The 19,908-nt window shown below is 45.1% G+C and overlaps 1 protein-coding gene across 1 annotated transcript; it reads left to right on the top strand.

Annotated features, from left to right (window-relative positions):
• The first annotated feature begins 219 nt into the window (after positions 1-219).
• TSPAN2 (tetraspanin 2) lies at positions 220-18,064 on the top strand. Its single transcript, XM_069875902.1, has 8 exons — positions 220-333; positions 1,889-1,991; positions 12,900-12,997; positions 13,413-13,487; positions 14,038-14,139; positions 15,105-15,179; positions 15,916-15,999; positions 17,867-18,064. Exons 1-8 carry the CDS (start codon positions 265-267, stop codon positions 17,930-17,932), a joined length of 672 nt encoding a protein of 223 aa, XP_069732003.1. The 5' UTR covers positions 220-264; the 3' UTR covers positions 17,933-18,064.
• The last annotated feature ends 1,844 nt before the right edge of the window (positions 18,065-19,908 follow it).

Genomic DNA, 19,908 nt, shown 5'->3' on the forward strand with positions numbered 1-19,908 from the left:
GCCTGAGGCACGTGCGCGCCGCGGATGGCGGCCGGGGCCGAGCGGAGCCGAGCCCAGCCCAGCCCAGCCGGGCGCAGCCGAACCCGCCTGAGCCGGACCCCGCGCAGCCAAGCCCGGCCCGGCTGAGCCCGGCCCCGCCGCCACCGCCCCGGGGCGGGCCGTAGCGCCGCGCCCAACCACGCACCTGCCTCCCGGCGCCGCCCGCCGCCCGCCCCGCAGAGCCGCCCCAGTCGGGCCGAGGCTCGGGAGCTGCCGGCGCCCGCCATGGGCACGGGGCACCGGGGGATGCGCCGCGCCAAGATCCTGCTCTTCATCTTCAACCTGACCTTCTGGGTGAGCGGCGGCACCTGCGGCGGGCGGGGCGGGGCGGGCGGCGCCTCTCGCTCGGCACACCGGGTGCTTGGGGTGGGGAGCGGCGAGCCGGGAGCCCCCCGAGTCCCTCGGCGGCGCGGCGGCTCCCTCCCCGCTTTCGCTTTTCACACTGGAAACCACTTAGCGACGCTAAGTCCTTAAATGGCTTTTTCTTTCCGATTCACGTCTTTTCAGAAAGAAGTCACGTATAATGCGGTGCGAGCTCCCTGGAGCGAGGGGTCTGGGGCTTCTGCCTCCTTTATTCGCGCTCTGGGGACGGCGGCGCGGCGCTCGGGCGGTGATGCTGCCCAGCTGCAGCTGCGAGCCGCCGCGAGGACAAAGCTCCGCGTTATGCCGCCTCACAAAGCGACAATCGCTGTGTTTTGTTAATTGCCTTTTCACCGAGATGGAAGAAACCGTCTCCTCAGCTGGGCCGGGGACGTCCATCCCCAGCTCGTGCGAACTGCCAGAGGCGCTGGCAGGACTGACGGGAGAGTACTCCTGGTGTGCTCCAGCAGCCCAAAGGCTGAGCCCGTGCCTGCGTGCCGGGACGTTCAGATGTTCTCACCAAGGTGGCAGGGGGCCCTTCTGGCTCTGTTACAGCACCCATCATCTGCTTTAGTCATTTCTGTGGTCTGGGAGACTGTACATCTTAACAACCCTTTGCCCCCCCTACCCCAGCTCTGGCAGGGGGTCCTGTGGTGACTTACAGAAAAATGCCCTGTCACAGTTGGTCCAAACACTCTGAGCCTCAGCACATCCCGAACACAGCCTCTGATCAGAACCTTCTTCCAGCCGCGCAGCAGCAGCAGCAGCAGCAGCTGTGAGTGGGCGGGTGGTCTCCTTTATTTGGAATGATGATTTAGAGCTCTAGCTGGCTTCTACGGCACCATAATATCTAGTGATGCAGGACTGGACCTGTGATACATACAGGGGACAGGGGGTACGCCTCAGCCCAAAAGTCTGATATTTAGCCTTAAAACTGCTTGGAGGGTTGTAAAAATCCCAGTCAATTAAGTTACTTGTGGCCTAAAAGCCAGCAGGGCTTCACTTCTGATCACACGGCACTTCCCTATAGGGTGCTCTTCCTACAGGACCAGCATCTGGACTCCAGACCTGAGCCCCTAGGGTCTCCTGCAGGCTGCTAGACTGCAGCGCAGTTCTGATGGGGAGCAAGGAGGGCCGAGGGTTCCTCATGGGTTTTGCAGCCTGGCTGTTCTCATGGGCACTCACTTCCCCTCCACACATACCCCAGGCCCCTCTCCATTACCCACTGCAATCCAGGCCAAGTTCCGATGACTAAGTGAGCTTACTTAAAAGGTTTGCAAGTCACTGGTAAGTTCAGAAGCACCACTACACTGAAGAGCGGAAGAAAGAAGCGCATTCTACTATCAAACATTGCAAGTGTTTCCTGAGTTTTATGACAGTGCAATCCTGAGCTGTGGGATTTCAGAAGGTATAAGGTGCACACAACACCTCTTTGATGCTCTCTAGGCAATGGTGACTTAAGTACTGACTGTTCTGTTTAATTTTTCAGCTGGCAGGACTGGCCATTATTGCCTTTGGTCTATGGCTGCGTTTCGGTGGGGTTATGGCAGACTTTGCTTCAGACAAGAAGTCTCCAGAATATTTCTTCATGGGTAAGTTGAAGAGCCTGGAATGATTGCAGCCTTTAGTCCCAGTTTCATCCTGCAGCATGCAACACACCTTATGCATTGAATTATAGGAAGGCAAACATTTCCTAGGCTGAACTACACAAAAGTGGACATTCTGGAGCTGTGTGTCATGTGCATGATGGCTTTCATCCTTTCTCTCCTTGGCACCAACTTCCTTAGGCCTAACTGAACTCCTCTCTCAGATTTGATCCAGTCCTCACATATCTTAAGTGAATTGTGCTACCACTGTCAGAATACAAGCTGAGATGGGTCAGAGACTCTTAGAAGATGGGGCTCACCAATACATCCTTCCAGACGAGTCAGCTGGTTTTGTCTTAATACAGGACCCCTGGAGATGGACTGAATAAAATCCAGTTGGTGCAAACATTTTTGCCACCTAGAAATGCCAAGTGTAAATGAATCCCGAGTCCTCCCTCGTTGATCAGGCCACGCAGACAGGGTGGCTGGGAATGGAAGCTGAGCCAAGATGTCCTGTAGCAGTCAGTTACCCATCACAGGAATATTGCCTGGACTGTACCATTACTTTAAATACCCTGATTCACCTAGTGCAGACCTTGACTCTGATACACCGCAGTCCTAACCCCAAACTTCTATAACATATGCAGCCAGGCAAGAGGCACAGAACTGACTGCATAGTACTGTGGGAACAGATGGGTAGAATCATACATCCAGCAAAGTTTCTGTGGGCTTTTATGAGGCTGAACAAAACCATTCAGCTGAAAATTTGATTGTGACCCGAGGGCTACTGTAAAGTACCCTGTAGCCTCTCTACTGATAAAGACAGTCAGGAAGTATGATTTACTTTCTCTCTTACATCTGAGCTCCTAGGTCAGCAGCGTATTAGATCAACAACTTTGTTTCCAGATCCAGTTTACACCTGCTGAATTTCCTGTGCTGAATCTTGGAACTCTTGACACCACAGTCATATCACAACTTTGCAGTGCAGGCTGTAACACTGTGTAAATAAGACATTCTTTGGCACATGCGTATTTAAAACTCTAGAAGATTTATTCTGCTTCAGTCCTGATTAGAATGACAAAATGCTGTTCAGAGTTGTTAATTTGGGGAAGTCCTAGCGAACCTTCTTGTAAAAGTTTCAACATACATTGTGACATTACAGTATTGGTCTGTAACATGTATTTATAGAGCTGTATGCTGTAATATCTAACTGCCAGCAGAGGAAGCGCTAAGGAACAGGACATAAAGATGTTGAGAATTCTTTTAAACTTGCACATTGGACTGAATTCTAAAACAAAGGTTTGGCCCTTTTTTGTAATAGGCATTGTGCTCGGAACAGAGCATTCCTGTTAAACAGTTTTCTGCTGTCCTCCCTCTTTGCAGATCATGTTAAATACCATTTTGATCTCTGAGCATCTGATGGGGCAGCCATTTAGAAGCCTGAGGCTGTTAACAAGCTGTGACTAGGGCAAGAGTAAAGGGATGGTGATAAGTCCAGAAACAGTGTTTTCTGCAGCAGGCAAGGCTGCACTTGACGGTCACACTCAAAAGCTTTATCTTTCTAGGAGATTTCGGCTCTAGTCCCCCGTGACAAGTGTGCATGGGGCCCTTCTCACTGAGACCCTGGGAGCGCTGTTTGTCAGGCTCTGTATGTTTGCTCAGTAACACGCATCCTGGGTAACGGCCAGAATTTTGCATAGGAATTCTTAATATGGAACGCTGTGCAGCACACAAGGAGCAGCTGCCCAGAGGGATGAAAGAGAAAGCAGATCCTCATTATGAGGACATATAAACATATGGCCGTATATTTAAAAATAACTTCTTTAGCTCTGTTCCACTGACGGCTTTTGTGGCTGCCTTGTGATAACCCAAGCCCTTGCAATCAAATCAACTTTGTATCAGTGCTTGGAACAACAGGGTAGCTGCATTCAGTTTGCTTTGAAGGTTGAAGCACTGCCCAGAATCACCATCTTGTGGAAAACATCTCATTTTCTTGCTTTAAAGGGCAGCACATTCTGCTCTTTTTGTACCTGGATTGAGCTGCCAGCTGAATCTAACCAACTTTTCTCCTGTGCTTCCTTGTGACGTTTTTTTTTTCCTGGATCTGAAATGTTGTTTTAGTTTAAAATAATTGATAATTATATCGTTGCATTTTCCATTAGGCCAGAGTGAGTCTCCTTAAATAGCCCTGTCCTTTACCAGCAGTCTAGCTGTCTTTTCTGCCCCCCTGGAACAGTTTGGGCCATGACTTGGCAACCTGACCTGTTCATCTTTTCCAGCCACTGAAATGTTTTTGTTGGTTTGCAAACAACTTACAGGCAGCAGCGCTGAGGTCAAGCACATCTGTGTTCTTAAGTTTTCTGTTGCTTGTGGTTTTGTGTTCAGTGATCCATATTCCCCACTGCAGCTTGCAGGTTTTTAACCTACGATGTGAAAGACAGAAATTGGAACTATTTGACCCATACAGTTCTCCATTCACTTTACCAGATGTATCTTACACAAGATCGGCCTCCTAAAATTGGACGCCTTCTCTCTGCAGCTCCCCAGCTTTTGGAGTTCCCACTGTGGTGGCAGTAACAATATCTCATATTGCATTTTTATGTGCCCGTGCTTCAAGCGGTGAAGCAGAACTGTAGCTTTCCTGTTCCATGGCCGTTAGCTCTGGTAGAGTTCAAATATTCCTCTCTTAGCTTACCATAGAGGAAGAAAAAAGGACACAAAAAAACCCAAGATAATTTCAGCAAAGATCAATATCTTGGCAGTTACCTCTTTATCTACATTGTCTGTGACACTGTATGACCAAATGGAGAAAAGATCTGTAGAGTAAAGGGAATTCCCTTGGATTGTTTGTCCTTCTTGAGACTCCTGTACCAAGACTCTGGCAAGGCTTTTTACTGGGCAGGAAAGTCTGCAGTAGTCAAAAGGGAAAGAGAGATGCTTGTGTGAACCCAAGAAGTCAGCACTGCTGTCTTACAATGAATTGGTCTTTAATTAACTCTTTGTAGTAGAGTTGTTCTTAAATTTAAAAATACCTAAAGCACCAAAGTGAAGACAAAGTGTCCGCTGAGTGCAAGCTGAGGATCTATGAAGTAAAAGCTAGCACAGAGAATTTTTAAGGGTCAGCTCAAGAAACCTATTCTCTCCTCTTTGTTTTCAGTGGAAGAAGAGGAAAGTCTGTTCTGGTTCCTTGGATAACATGAAGGACAAACTCTCCGTATTCCTAATAAATGAAGTGCAGAGGGTCACATTACTGCCAGTAGCAATAAAAATTAAGTGTATGTACTCAACAAGCCCTGTCAGAAACAGTAACAAACCCCAATGAACGTGAATGAATCCATCTGGATGATTCTTTCTTGTAACTGGCAGCACTGAAGCACTGCTTCTGCACAGTCAGAGCTCACCAGCTGTCTGCTATGTCACGTTCTCTGCTCTAGTTCCACAGTCCAGTCTGTGTTCCAGGCGTTCATCAGGACCAAACCAGGGTGGCTGTGGCTCTTCCTTGGGGTCTGTGAGAATGAGTGATCATTCTGGCTTTGAAAGGTACAGTTAGATGGCGCATACCTTAGGATATGAAGTCATGTCTGGAGTTGAAGGATATTAGTAGTTTTTCTCCGTAGTAGAGGGCGCCCATACAAACAAGAGTTGGCCAGCAGTTAAATCCATGTAAACTGTAATTCTCTGCTTCTGTGCCTCATTTTGTTGTAGTTCTGTTCATATATTTTGGAGTCCAATACTATACCCTTAGTCAACAGTATTTTCTCTACAAAATACATAGCATCTCAAACTCAATCAGCCTTTAAAATGAGAGCTATTGGTGAAGTAGTCTCTGTGTAAAGATGCAATACCACAGGAAGAGCATCAAATGGTCCTGCTCTCATGTGTGAATAAGGTTCATTGTTTTACGTTTGCAAGAGGTTGAGATTCAAGAGGCTTCCCCCCCCCCCCAATTAATCACTTAAGCATGTTAATGGACTTCATGCTTTCTGCCTTTTAAACTTTCCTCCTGGGTAAACCTTTCTCCCACCCTGCTGTCTGTGTGTAGCTGTCTAAAAGGCAGCCGGTTCCACGCAGCGGCAACAGCTGAGCTAACAGATAATATAATTTCCTTCTTTGAGGCACCCTCTTCTCCCTCCTCTGGGCACCACGAGCCGCTCTGTCGCTGCTGTGTCTGCTGAACGGCCAGTACCATTCTTGGAGCAGCACACAGTGTCTGCTCTGTCTGATTTGGGTCAGCCTGCCCAAGGTAGAGCCCAGTACCACACGCGCAGCACTCCTGCTTTTGTAGGAACAGCCACCTGAGCCAGTGGCTGGGGACAAAGCTGGCATGAGGCCAGCATGAAGCAAAAAGACATCCCAATGTTCCCTCCTGCTACAGCAGCACACTGAACTCTGGGAATGCTCAGGGTTTTCAGTTATGAGGTTTGTTCTTCATAAACACTTTCTTTACAAGGACCAGCTCTGCTCTAGATACTGGTCTAGAACCGACCTCTAGAAGAAGAATGAAGCAGGGATTACCTGTTGTACCCCAAGGGAAACACCCTGTGTTGTAGCTCATGCTGACCGAGCTGGACATACAATGGCACCATCTGCTATGAAGCCATTAAGAGAAAAAGCATTTTGTCTGCTACAAAAATTAAGCAGCAATAAAAAAGCCTTTTGCTCCCTTTCTGTGGAGTGTCCCTTCAAAAGCAGCCACAGAGGGCTTGATGGAGCTGGCTTGGTTTGTCTCAGCACTTCATCTGCACTGGGATGGGTAAAGAGTTGCCTGCAGAGTCCCAGCATTTGCTGCTGTGAGGGCTGTAGAGTTCTGTGAACATATCATGGCCATCCTCTCTCTTCTGGTTTGAGTGGCTTAGAGCCCATGCATTTAAGCTTTAGAAATGTGTAATTGTTGCCAATATCTGCACAGAAGTGTATGCACATACATACACAGGGTTAATTCCTACTCCAGTGAGGACTGCTGAGAATGTGAGAGGATTTCAGAATACCAAATGACCGAGTACTAAAAAGGCAGACAAAATGCAGTACCAGTAAAGTAAAGTGACAGAAGCGGTAACAGATAAATCTAAGCAGTATAAACACTGTCAGACTTTGAATTAGCTACAACCACACAGGAACGTGATCTCAGAATCACTATCGATTGCTCTTGACAAAAGCACCTTGCTTAGCTGCAGTCAAAACGGCATATAAATGTCAGGAATCATTAAGAAAGGAAATCAGAATCCAGCTGAAAAATCTGGATATCATTGTGGAGGTTTCCAGTGCCCTCAGTGTCTTGAATGCTTTTGTGGTTCTGGTCAAAAAGAATGCAATAAAACTAGAAAAAGTGCTAAAGCTTGATAAGATTATTATCATACCACGCACTATGAACAACTTCCATTGAAGGAAGCTTTTCACACTATTCCCATCATTAAATAGTAGAATCCATTGCCACAGGATTCTGTGAAGTTCAGCTGCAATAGTACATATCCACCCAACAGAGGTATGCAGATTACACCTGACTTCAGAGAAGGCTGGTATAGTGTGAAGCAGATATTGCCAGAGACACTGGAGATTGCTGAGAAGGTAATAGCTGACATACTTTGCCTTATGGGAATCTGGGACGTCATTATTTAGTGCTGTAAGGTACAAGTAAGCAAGATATATAACAGGGGGTGATATTCTGTGGGGAGAGGGAGGCTGTGAACTGGGATGTTACATTACAATGAGGTTGCTTTTAGATTGAAATTCAGGATTTGAGCATCAGCAGAAGCCTACAAACTGGCTGGTATCTGTAATGCTTTTGTGGTTCTAGGAAGATGAGCCATAAAATGGCTGTTGAATTCATATGAGACATTTAAGTATGTTTGTGCATTAGGCTCAAATTAAGAAATTAATCTTCCTTCAGAGGACTCTGCTTCTCTTCTCTAGTTTTGTATATGTATTTTATAGATAAACATTAGAAAATCTATTAACACAAAAATGGTAATCTCTAGTAAAAAGCCTGTTTCACAAACTGACTTTGCCACCAGATACAACCCATAAGTCTCCCTGTCTGGCCCATTATTTCCAACCCCTTCGTGTGCTCCTTGTCTTTTCCAACAGTGCATTTGCACTACAGGTTCCTTTGTGCTGTACTGAGGGCTTGAGAGCCTCAGTCTTGTGGAGAAGCACTTCTGCCTCCCAGGCTGTAATGCACATACAACCTTAGGAAAACCCCTTTCAGTCATGTCTGCGTTCTAGGACTCCCGGCATTACCACTGCTGGATCCCTTACACCAAGAACAGAGCTGTTTGTTCTCTTGGTGGAGTATGAACAGTTTTCTAAAATTGGGGCTGATCCCTCCCTTACTCTTGATACACATAAATACACTGCAGTCAGCAGCTAAAATATTCCATCCCTCTCTTCTGCCTTCTGTACTCGCTGCTAATCGCAAAGGTTTTGCTCATCCAGAAATGACACACGGAAAACCCTTTATTCTTCTTGAGGACATCTTTGCACATGCAGATCCACTGTCTGCAGGTATGGCCCCAGTAGGGTTGATGAGGAGAGAGGATCTTATGGAAGAAATCTGTGCCGTGAACTCAGAAGCCAATCTAGAGATCTCTGCTGAGTGGCAGATTTGCCATTTTTCACTACTGGGAGCCATAGATTGCTCGGAGGTGGCCAGGTAACTTTTTAATTCCCCCTGTAATTGCAAAGCAGAGTCTGCTAGAAAATGGGGATTCCTCATGTTGGAATTTTCACTGGGAATACCCCCATTTGACATTTTCCTTTCAGGAAATAATTTTTCCTGTGGGATGAACCAAAAAAAAAATCAGGCACATGGAAAAGATGCCACTTTACTGCTTTCCAAATTTGTTCTTTGCAAAATGAAATAATAACTGCAGTATGGGTTTCTCCCCTCTCACACTCTCTGATTTTGAGCCAGAAGGGAAATTACTGCTAAAAGTAGAAGTGTTAGTTTCTCTTAACGGCTTATACAAATCTCCGTGTTTGAGTGGGTGGGTGTTTTCGCACAACTAAAACAAAACAAAGACACCCACCACCCCCAAACCTGAATATATCCCCATGAAAACAGTCAAGAGAATAGGCTCTGTCCAAAAAAAACCCAGTCTCATGACATTTGTCATCCTTCTGTGTTTACACAGAAGTCTGTATTTCCTCCAGTACCCCTTGCTGTCATCAGTGTCCTGGCTGTGTCTCCTCAGACCAACCAATTTTCTGTTGCATTTTGCACATAGCTTTTAGTTCTTTGAATGTGTCTCTTCATCCCTTTCCGTTCAGGGTCTGAGAGTGACTTGGGTCGTGCATGCGGGTGCAGTAACTGCTCCCAAGCTGTGGGCAGTCACGCAGAGGGTGGGGTTCTGCCCTTAGAAGCAGCATTTGCTCTCCCCAGTGCCACCGCAACTCCTGTTCCTGTATGCGCTCCATCTGTTCTCTGCTGTGGTGTGGGCTGTGTGCTGGCCATGAACTCAGACTGGTCAAACTCTCCTCTTTAGCAGGCACAGATAAAAGTGGCAAAACTAGGAACCAGGAAATGAACAGAGCTAAGAAGAAAATTTTCACACAAGCAGCTACCATTTGCTTCCTTTCTCGTCCTTTTCTACACCTGCTGCACAAAGAGCTGCAGCTGGACAGCCTCCTCAGAACGCTTCATTCACCAAACAAGCTCTCTGCCTCCATCTGACTGCACACTCCTTTTTGCCGTGCTGAGCTTTGTCGTGAGCGTTTTTGTGTCAGAGTTCCTACGTATTAAACATGTTCCATTTTGTGACTGTACGTTAAGGGTTCCTTTTCTTTTTTCCTCTGCTGTGCGTTAGATGCCAAACTGGAGGTCATGCCAAGGCTTTGTATTTTACAATGGAGGCGCTTACAATTAGAACCTGATTAAGGCTTTGCTTTCCATTGCTTTTTTTAAAGGAACAGGCTTTAGCAAAGTGTAGTAACTTCTGACATGATACTATGGCATAGCAATGCATTAACACCACCAAATTTCTGGATTTGTCTACTTTGCTGATCCTAACTGGACTAACTCAATGGCTGTCAGTGTGTGATGTCTCTAGGTAATGCTGTGATTCCAAAGAAGACTATACACTGCCACCTATTTTTCTTTCCTTCCTGGAGAGTCTCACTTTTCACTTCAGGTCTATTCCTATCAAGAATTTGAGATGATTGTGCCTACATTGCTGCCTATAGCCCACTAGGAATAGAAATACTAGCTCCCTGCCTTATATTCTTAACCCATCTAAGAGGTTTCTGAATCTGTTTCTTTGAAAACCTTCTTGGAAACCATCTTCCGGTTGAGCACACCAGGATTTGGGTGCTAGGAGACCTCACAGTGCAAGCTGACAAAGAACCTGGTCCCTTTGAAATTTTTTTTGAAGTGTCTCATTCCCGTGTCAAAGATTAAGTGTGTATATATAGCAGGTGAATAAAAACACCTTTAGTTTTGTGGAAGTTTTAAGTGTTATCAGTATTTCCACCTAGACATAGCTCTCCAAGTACCAGCTTCTCCGAGTCCAAGCTAAGAAAGGACAACATCTGGAGTGAACTCTCCTGCATAGAAGATGGAAGAAGGTGGTTTTAAACTCTTGGCTGGCTCAGCTGTGGGGCCAGACACACAGCAAGCCCCACTTTGTTTAGTGAGTGATGCGAGTTCTTCCTGTAACCGCCTTAAAAGGGAAGTTCTGACTGAGGTAGTGGTTTAACTGTGAGTCATGCGAGAGAAATTTTCAGGCTGTTTCTCAGACAGAAGCAAATCCAAACTCCTGAAAGTGGTCTCACCCTTCAACCTCAGAGAGTCTATGCTTGATGGAAATAACAAAAAGAAATGGGAAGACTTCTTTCCAATCATCTTAATCAAAAAGTTTCTCTGCTCAGCTGCCAGATTCATAATTACAGGGATGGGAGTCAGGAGTGGCAGGCAGGAAATGTGTCTGTAATTATGCTCCCCTTGTTCCCATGGTGATCTCTGAAAAGGGCAGGTTTGGTGCTCAGCAACTAAACAGCAGGTTCCTCACCTGAGAGTAGTTTTGTCTTTTCCAATTCACCTTCCGCAAGGGGCTGACCTTTCTTGGGAGCCATACAAATCTTTGTACATCCCTCCCTCCCTAAACACCAATGTGGTGTGAATATGTGTACAAGTATTATGTTGAAGAATGCTCAGTCCTAGTAATTCACAAGATGCTGAATATTAACAACTGAGAAATGCAGACATGAGCTGCCAGCACAGTCATCAGTGATTCCCACATATCTGGCATCACAGACCCGACAAAACCAAATTAATTATAATTGGTTTGTTGCTGTTCACCAGAATGTGTTCCTTTGCAGCAGTCCTTGGCACAAGAAAGATACCAGAGCAAGAAGGACGGAGGGGAGAAGGATCACAATAGCTAGGACAGGTATCTGACTGATGCACAGTGACTGAACAGGGATGCACCAACAAATGGGCAGCAGGCAGGAGTTTGCTTTCTCCTATGCAGGCTGCATCTGTGGGACAGAGTAGCTGGATGCTCTGCACTTGTGTATTGATTGATTGTTTGTTCCTTTTTCCTAGCAATCATTGCAAACTGTCATTGGTGGGGGTCTCTAGTCTAGGTCACACAAGGCCTGCTGACAATAAATGCCAGCAGCTCTCTTACCTCCAAAGATTTCAGTTAGATTTTAAAATAATGTTTAAGCTGAGAATACTAAACGTTCCCATGGAAAGTCTGGGCAGTCACAGCTGGGAGCAAGGCTCACCGTGCCCTCTAGTGCACACAGGCAGCAGCTCCACTGTCCTCTCTTAACAGCATGAGGGAAGCAAAACTGTTTTTAATAGCGCTGGATTGACATGGCAGATTGCTGCGCATCCTCCACACTGTCCACACACGACAAAGACTATAATTTCAAGGCAGTGCACTGAGCCTGTTGTACTTGGCTATGTGACATGGTACTCAGAGACAGGGCACAAACTGCATTGTTGCAGTATGATGGGAACTGATGCCACACATGAACAGATATATTGACTGTAAGTTTACAAGTGAGGAAAGAAAAATTCTGTGTCCTGGCTTCCTTTTGTTCTAGACAAAGCCCATATGAAGAGTCTTGTTGAATGTGAGTATTTCTAGCAGTTTCTCTACAGTTTTTGTCCTGCCAAGCTCCAAATGTAGCTAGGGTTCTACATCCTGAACCGTGTATGGGGCTATACTGACAACTGCCATGTTCTGTGCTTCTCTCACACCTGGTCTTTACTGGCAGTCTCTTCTGAAGATTGTTTCATTGTCCTCTCGCTGTTCTTCCTTTCTGTCATTAAATTTGTCTATGCGTAGCTAACTCCTTGTGCCAGTTCTTCCTACTCATTATATTCCCAGAGTGCAAATTCATTGCTTCATTCACTTCTAACCCCCAGCCATCCCCGTCTTTCCAACAGCAATCAGCTTTTCCTACAGCCAAAGCACTGATTTCAGAGGAACACCTGTAGCGCCTGTACCTTTCCTGAATGCCCTTTTTTATGTACTGCCAGGCAACTGACAGCACATAGCTGCCAGGTAGCTTTTTAAGTTCCACCCCTACCATAGCAGTTACAGTGCATTTCCAGCCCTGGGTTTCACAGAAATGAGCCCTCTAGCAATGCTGGATTTTTTTTTTGCCTTTCTTTCTTCACTGAAGCATTCTAAGGTGGTTCTGGATGGTATGGCAAATGTTCCTCCTGAACTGAGCTGCCCTTGGGACAAGAAACTTGGAAGGCGGCAGCCTGCTTGTTTGCCTTCATGAGGTTCTCCAAGAATTCTGAAGAAATTGTTGGTCTCCTTCTGTGGCAAGAGCAACTTTTCTCTGTAACGTGTTCATTGTGAGAGCCAGAGAGCAGTGTTGCTTACAAATATGTGGCTTTGACAAACAGACTTTGGGAAGAGAAACCCTAAATTCTTGTCTAATTCTTATATTCCACAGGACTGTACGTACTGGTGGGAGCAGGGGCTCTCATGAGCACAGTTGGATTTTTTGGGTGCTGTGGAGCAGCGCGGGAGTCCCAATGCTTGCTTGGAACAGTGAGTAAAAAAGTTTCAAGGGACTAGACCATGCAGGAAAATCATTCAAAAGCATATGCTTTGTGTCATTACTGGAAAGGTGTTTGCTGTCCAAGACCTGAAGTCTCTTATGTCGTTTCACTGGGTAATCTGGCACCTGTAGTCATTGCAGAGCTTCCATACATGTAGGAGTTCCATTGCATGTCTCATGATGTATTTCCTGGAATTACCTCCTGTCTTTTCTGAAGCTACCATCTAAGCTGCATCTTTGCCATTTCCGCTTCTGTTTCCATATCACCCCCTCATTATGGACTCTGCTTTACCTGCCTTGTGTGAGCTGTTGAGGCCTGGGCAAGCATGAAGGACTGACTGGCAGTCCACATGAAGCAGAATTGTGCAAGGTATATTAATATAAGAATCTCTCCTTCCTTTGCAGTTCTTTGCTTGCTTGTTGGTGATATTTGCAGCTGAGATCACTGCTGGAGTATTTGCCTTTATAGGCAAAAAAGCGGTAAGTAGCAAGCAACTTGAAATGTAATAGTGAGGCGGTTAGGAATCCCAGTGCCAACTGACCTACATCCTGGTTTTTGCATAGGAAAACTTTCCAGGAGACTTCTTCCAGGAAGAAGGAAGACACTGACATTCTTATCTGGACTCAGTGAGAGCTTGTGTTACCACAAGTCAGAATGTGTCAGTTTTTGCCCCCCTCTATTAAAGAAAATCTGTAGGTATGGTTCAACCTTATATCCACAAGGAACATCAATTAGAACTATATTATAAGAGGGTAATGCCTGGGAAGAGGGCAAACAAATTCACGCATTGCACCTCTCCAACTAATAGTGTCTAACCAAATCACAGAACATAGCGTACGCACAGTCTGACCCATGCAGCATCCCTCTGAATGACATCAGGCCACCCCACCTCCAGTCTTTCCAGTCATGGTGCTTCAGTTTACGAGGCATAACTTTCTGGTTTGGAGGGTGACAACACAAGCCAGAAGTCTGTGCCGGACTGGGGGTAAGACTTATGTGTCACTCACTTGCAAAGTCTGATTTCTGCAGGCAATACAGGAAGCTCAAAAAATCTATGAAGACACTTACGATGACTATATGAAAAACCCAGGAGGGAAGGTCAATGGGACTATCTATCGCTACCACTTGGCTGTGAGTAGTCCTCCTGAGCTTTAATACCTTGCACTACTACCCTACTGTCACATTACCCTTCAAAATTCAGAATGCCTCCCACTGAAGGATGAGAGAACAGAACCAAGCGTTACACAAAACGGAGCCAGGGACTCACAACACGGGTTCCAGAATTCTGGGTTTCAGATCCCAAGCGATCCCTACCTTTGAAGTAAGAATGGCCAGGCTTTTAAATGGCAGCTGATGTTTCTGCTCTTTGCTGTGCAGAAGATATGAGTAGACAGAACCAATAACAACAAGCACAAAGCACATGTGACTTGGTTCAGGCCACCCAAAAAGCTAGTGTCTGAATCGGAATTAGAACCTGTGACTTCATGAACCCTATTTGTGTCCATTTTTTATCTACACTGCCTCCCATGGAGATCAAGCCCAGCTTTGCTGCTTCTTCCAGCATTCCCACATTCATCAGAACAAGCATTTCATAACCTCAGACCCTTTTGTCCTTCTCCCATAGCTGTTATTCCTGACCCAAAGAGGAATTCCAAGCATTTTGTGGGAGATAGGCAAACAGGAAAAACAAACCCTTTGAAACACTGATTTATTACTGTCTCCAAACCCAGCACTGTTTTGTTAAAAAATAAAGATTTTAGCATTCTCTGCTGTAGTTATTGTGCATTGCCCATAATTCTATATGTGCTATTTGAACTTTCTGCACTCTTCCTTAAACAACTCCTGTTTCCTTGTAAGCCAGGAACTGTTTTTTCAAAATCCGCTTGTTTGCTATGGCTTCAGACAACTGAAACTTTTTTTTGAGAATTTTGGCCCACACAGCTGGAACTCTTACCCAAGGCAGTGATTATTATAGGGAATAAATTTATTACTGGATCTGTATAGTTTCTCTTTTAGTTATTTATTTTCTCGCTTTTACTATGAAACACATCTATAGTTTCCCCTTCTTTGATTCTTCATCTCTCTCTTTCATTTAGCTCCAGTGCTGTGGTAAAGATACTATAGAAAAAGAAGTGGAATTACCCTGTCCAGAGAATATCCAGATGCCAAAGGCAAGTGTCCTCCGTTCTGGCTGTTCTAATCACTTTTTCATGTCAATTGTTTAGTGAAATTTAAGACATAATGTAAGTAAAGGAGAGGAAGAACTTCCTTTTTACTTTGCAAATTTCAGCGTGAAATTCCCTATGAAACAGAGCAGAGTGGAGGCAGAAATAAATTGGAGGTCAGATTGAACATCAACCCTCATTTCTGCAGCCTGCTGGTAGCATCCCATGGTAGCTGAGCCATATTGCCTCATCTGGAAAGAACAGTGGTAAGGACACAGCAGAACAGAGTCCTAAAATAAAAGCCCCTTGAGGGCTGAGCTTTGGCAAGTGCCTGCCCTGATGGGCAGAGACTCCTCACGAGGCACTTTGTTGGTGTTGAGAAAGATACTGTTACTTGTTTCCTGATCTGCTTGGGAGTACAACCTCAATCTGAAGGGCCAAACTTCCTGGTTTAGCATGGCCTGTCATGTAAAGGTTTTTCAGTTTAGGGAAAATTACTTGTAACAAAATGACTTGCATGTGCCAGCCTGTACAGGCAAGAGGTACAGATGTCTCACTAGGAAAGGGAATATGCTGTGAAAATTGTCCAACAAAACGCAAGGCATAGAAGGGAGAATTAGGACAGTGACTGCGATAACATATTTCGTGTGTATCTGCTGTTTAGTGGGAACAGCTGATGGAGATGCTTGGAGCGTATTCTTCTAGGCCTAAAAAAAAAATCTTACAATTTTGTTTTTAATAGAACTGCTTGGTTGAAATCCAGAATACAATTGATGCTTATCTGCATTTAGTCGGAATTGTTGGAGTTGCAATTGCTGGCACCACAGTGAGTAAACCCACGTTCTCATTCCCAAATCTATATTTGAGCACAGTACCCTGTCCCTTTCTCAAAGCTTTGTAGAAGGTGTTTTGCAGCAACAGGTGAGATTACTCAGAAATGCAGCTAGTCTTATCAACTTCAGTGTGCTCTGTCACTGGGAATTGCCCTTAATGGCACAAGAAGGCTTGCATTACTTCATTTACCAGTTCATTTTGTATCTTTAGACAGGGTCCAAAGCACCTAATGGCCATCTTATTTTGTTGTAATAGTAGGAACGCAGAGCGCACGTGAACCACACTGAAAAGCAAAAGGCAGTAGCAGCATTTCACCTATTCCAGCGGAAGTGCAGACTGATGCTTTAGGCCTTTTGAGAATCCATTCCTTAGATTTCCTAAGGAACAGAGAGCACCTACCCTTTGTATAGGCAGAGCTCTCCAGGAAAATGCTGGCTGTAGTGCTGTTCAGTGAGAATAGTTTTTTCAGCTTTTCTAGGTCATAGATCCAGTGATCCCTCTGTTAAGGGAACAGGATTTAAACTGCATAGTTTTCAGAACAGCATTTCTTTCCTAAATGTGCAGCACCAAATTACAGGTAGCTGCTTCATTGAACCGTGTCATCAAAGCAGCCCTCACAATCCTCCTTCTCCCAATGCAGTTAGTTGTATTCCCAAGGTCTGCTCCACATGCCAGAGCTTTGACCAATAGATGTCACCCTGCTGCCAGGATGTGGCGGGAGCAGGCACAGTACTACACAGGCTTTAACGTAGCATTTTCCAGCATGCCTGTGCCATGACCTCTTTCAGGCTCTGAAACCAGCAGCAGTCTGAAGCAGCACAAAGAGCCAGAATATTAGTAACGAAATACACCTCTAGCTGCTCTGAACAGGAAGCTCATGGACTTATGTTGACACTTAAAAGCAGATAAAGAGTTCATGTATGTAACAGAACATTAAACAATCATGAAGGTGCACTCAACAATACAAAGCAACATAGGTGGGACAGAGTTCCAATAACCTTCCTGCTCAACAGGGGTATGCTACAAATAGGGACATCTCTTCTACAGCTTCCCATGTCAGACAGCAGAAGTTATGAAATTATACCCTCCTTAGCAGCAGGAACACAGCTGTGCGTTTATGGTTATTTCTGACCCTTCCTGGGGTGTGATTGGTCAGCCCTCTCTTTCCATGGGAGCCGTGTGCAGAGGGGATATGAAGTGAGATGTGAACTCGGTCATTTAACTGCCCAGTAGCATTGCTCCTCTCCAATATCAGCAGCAAAGCCTCAGGAGGTCGCTGCTAACTGCTCTGGAGAACCAGCCTGTGGAAAAGAAGAAACATCTGGAGATCCTGGCCACTGTTCTCTGCCTCTACCGTTCTACCCAGTTCACTCGTTCCCCAACATGGATAGGGTTTATATGTACTGTACAGCCTTGGTCTTGAGTAGTAAGTGTTAAGAGCTAAGCTTCCTCTGTACACTGCACTGCTCAGCGCTAGTTCTGGAGACCCAGCTGCTCTGGAAGGCTCCTCTGCTATAATTCAGATGTGCATACAGTATTCCACATAGAAGCATTCCAAAACAGAGAGCCTTTTGGTGCAATCACGGTTGCTGATGTCAGTGAAGTTTTTGTTAATAATATTAACATTTGGGGCTGTTACACTGGCCTTAATGTGTAGAACAAAGACCAGTGAAGCCTGTGTGAGCAGATCAAGTGGTGGCTTTGAGTGAAATCTCTCTTATGTCAATTGTCTGATATCTTGGGGGCTGTAGGTAGAAGCAGTCACAACTGCCACAAGAACCTTCACGTTGCTCTGATACGCAGACTGCTGTGCAACTATTTTGTATGTGGATCCCTAAATTGCATCCCTTCTCTTCTAGATCTTTGGCATGATATTCAGCATGGTTCTGTGCTGTGTGATCCGTAACACAAGAGACATGATCTAAAACGTTCAATGCACAACTGTGGTCCAGGAGTTCCAGACTAAACTTTACAAGAAGTGCTCTTCTACCCAATTTAATAATTGTAATGCATTTTAATTAGTGTTTTAACATACTGAGAGGAAAGTATCCCACTAGGTGAGCAGGTGAATGGCATTAGTTACAGTAAAACCAAAGTGAACAAAAAGGAGTTTTTAAATGTCCTTTTTAATGAGAAAAGCAAAGGTGCATCTAAGACTAATTTGATTGTTAATGTTTGTATGTGTGCAGTTAAAAGTTTACACATCTGTAGACTTTGTGTATGCACATGCATCTTCTTACAAACACATGCCCATGAGCAGGTACCTGCAGTGCGGTACCTTGTTTATGGAGATAAGTGCCGATGCAACAGGTTGTGTGTCCACATGAGAGTGCAAGTTCCTCCAGAATCCCGCTGTGCCGGAGCATGCACACACCTGTACATACACAGGGCTTGAAACCCTTCTGTATTGAGCCCAGATGCCAACAATTAGTAGAAAAACCAATGCCACTTTAAAAAGCAAGACCTATGATCCACTTTGTAACTGTTCTTTCCAAAGACTTAACAGAGTAGAACTAATAAAAATGGACCTTATTTAAAAAACTGTAATGCCTAAGGGCCTGCTCCAGCAAACTTTAATCCACGTGAGCAGACCCACTGACTTCACTGTCATGCAGAGACTGGATTCTTTTTTTTAGGACTGGACCCTTCATGTAAATGCAGAAAGCTCTGGGGGAGGAAACATGTCCAAGGAGATTCAGGCTAAAGAGGGGGAAAGAGGTGGGAAGCTGGCAAGATAACACAGTCATTTGGGAGAAATTGCAGGGCAAAGTACACTTAGGCTTCCCAAGATAGCCTGAGACACACACAGATAGGTCTGTGAGTGAAAGGGGCCACTAAAATCTTTATGCAAAAGTCCCTTATCTGCAAGACTCTCTATGGAATATCTGCTGGTGCAGGAGTGGAGCCCATTTCCAGAAAAGCAGCAGAGCCTTGTCAGCTACTCTGTAGAATCTCAGTGGGCTGTGGAAGCCAACCGAAGAGCGAGAACGGTCAGGGAAGGACACACAGCACTTTAATATCCTCCGTTTCTGCTTCTGTGACTATCACAGCTTCCACGGGGCTCTTACCTCAACCTCTCACCCTTTCTTGCGGGTGCAAGGCAGGAAAGAAAGATAGGAAATATTTACAGAGCCATAAAGTAAATTTTCATACTGGCACCTTTAGATTGCATGTCAGGTATAGAAATTACACTGTCTGCTTGAAATACCTCAGGGCTTGTGTTTACATAGTTTGTTCCTATATTTTTATTTTTCTATTTGTCATATTTATTCAAAAGAGAATGTTAAAACAGCCTAGAGGGGAGAAATGTTGTTCACGGAAGGGGAAAAATAAATTACATCAAAGGCTCAGAATCTCTTAATTTTTGGCTCATTCAAGATAATTCACAATTACAGAGAACAGCTTTTTGCTAACAATATCCACACAGCTCTGTCTCTGACGATCACCAGTTCAGATTTCTGATGCAGTCATTCCATATATGATAGGGAAAAGTTCAGCTAAACTACAGATCTCACTGAAATGGTCCATGATGTCTGACAGGACTTGGCATTTACAAGTCTTGGGGTCTTTATTCCACTGAAACATCATAGAAAGAAATGGGATTTCAGCGAAAGTGTTGCATTGCAGTGCACACGTTTGCATGGAATAGACATCCCCCATGATATTTCTCTCTCATTTCCCAAAGAAACTCAAACTCCCAAGACTTCTTTTACTTCAGGATTGCAAACAGTGTTGCTGTTCCTTGTATCCAATTCAACTGACACATAAGAGTCATAGAATAGTTTGGGTTGGAAGAGACCTTAAAGATCGTCTAGTTCCAACTCTCTACCTGCTTTTTTACATCTAGTTCCAACTCCCTCACTGCCTTTTACATAGGTCTTTTTTTCCCATTGTTCCACCA

This window comes from Phaenicophaeus curvirostris, chromosome 24, assembly GCF_032191515.1.
Source record: "Phaenicophaeus curvirostris isolate KB17595 chromosome 24, BPBGC_Pcur_1.0, whole genome shotgun sequence".
Lineage (NCBI taxonomy): Eukaryota > Metazoa > Chordata > Aves > Cuculiformes > Cuculidae > Phaenicophaeus > Phaenicophaeus curvirostris.

Coding starts and splice junctions, on each gene's coding strand:
- TSPAN2 (XM_069875902.1), top strand. CDS start 265: ATGGGCACGGGGCACCGGGGGATGCGCCGCGCCAAGATCCTGCTCTTC. Junction 12,998..13,412: donor CCCAATGCTTGCTTGGAACA/GTGAGTAAAAAA, acceptor CTTCCTTTGCAG/TTCTTTGCTTGCTTGTTGGT. Junction 15,180..15,915: donor AGAATATCCAGATGCCAAAG/GCAAGTGTCCTC, acceptor TGTTTTTAATAG/AACTGCTTGGTTGAAATCCA.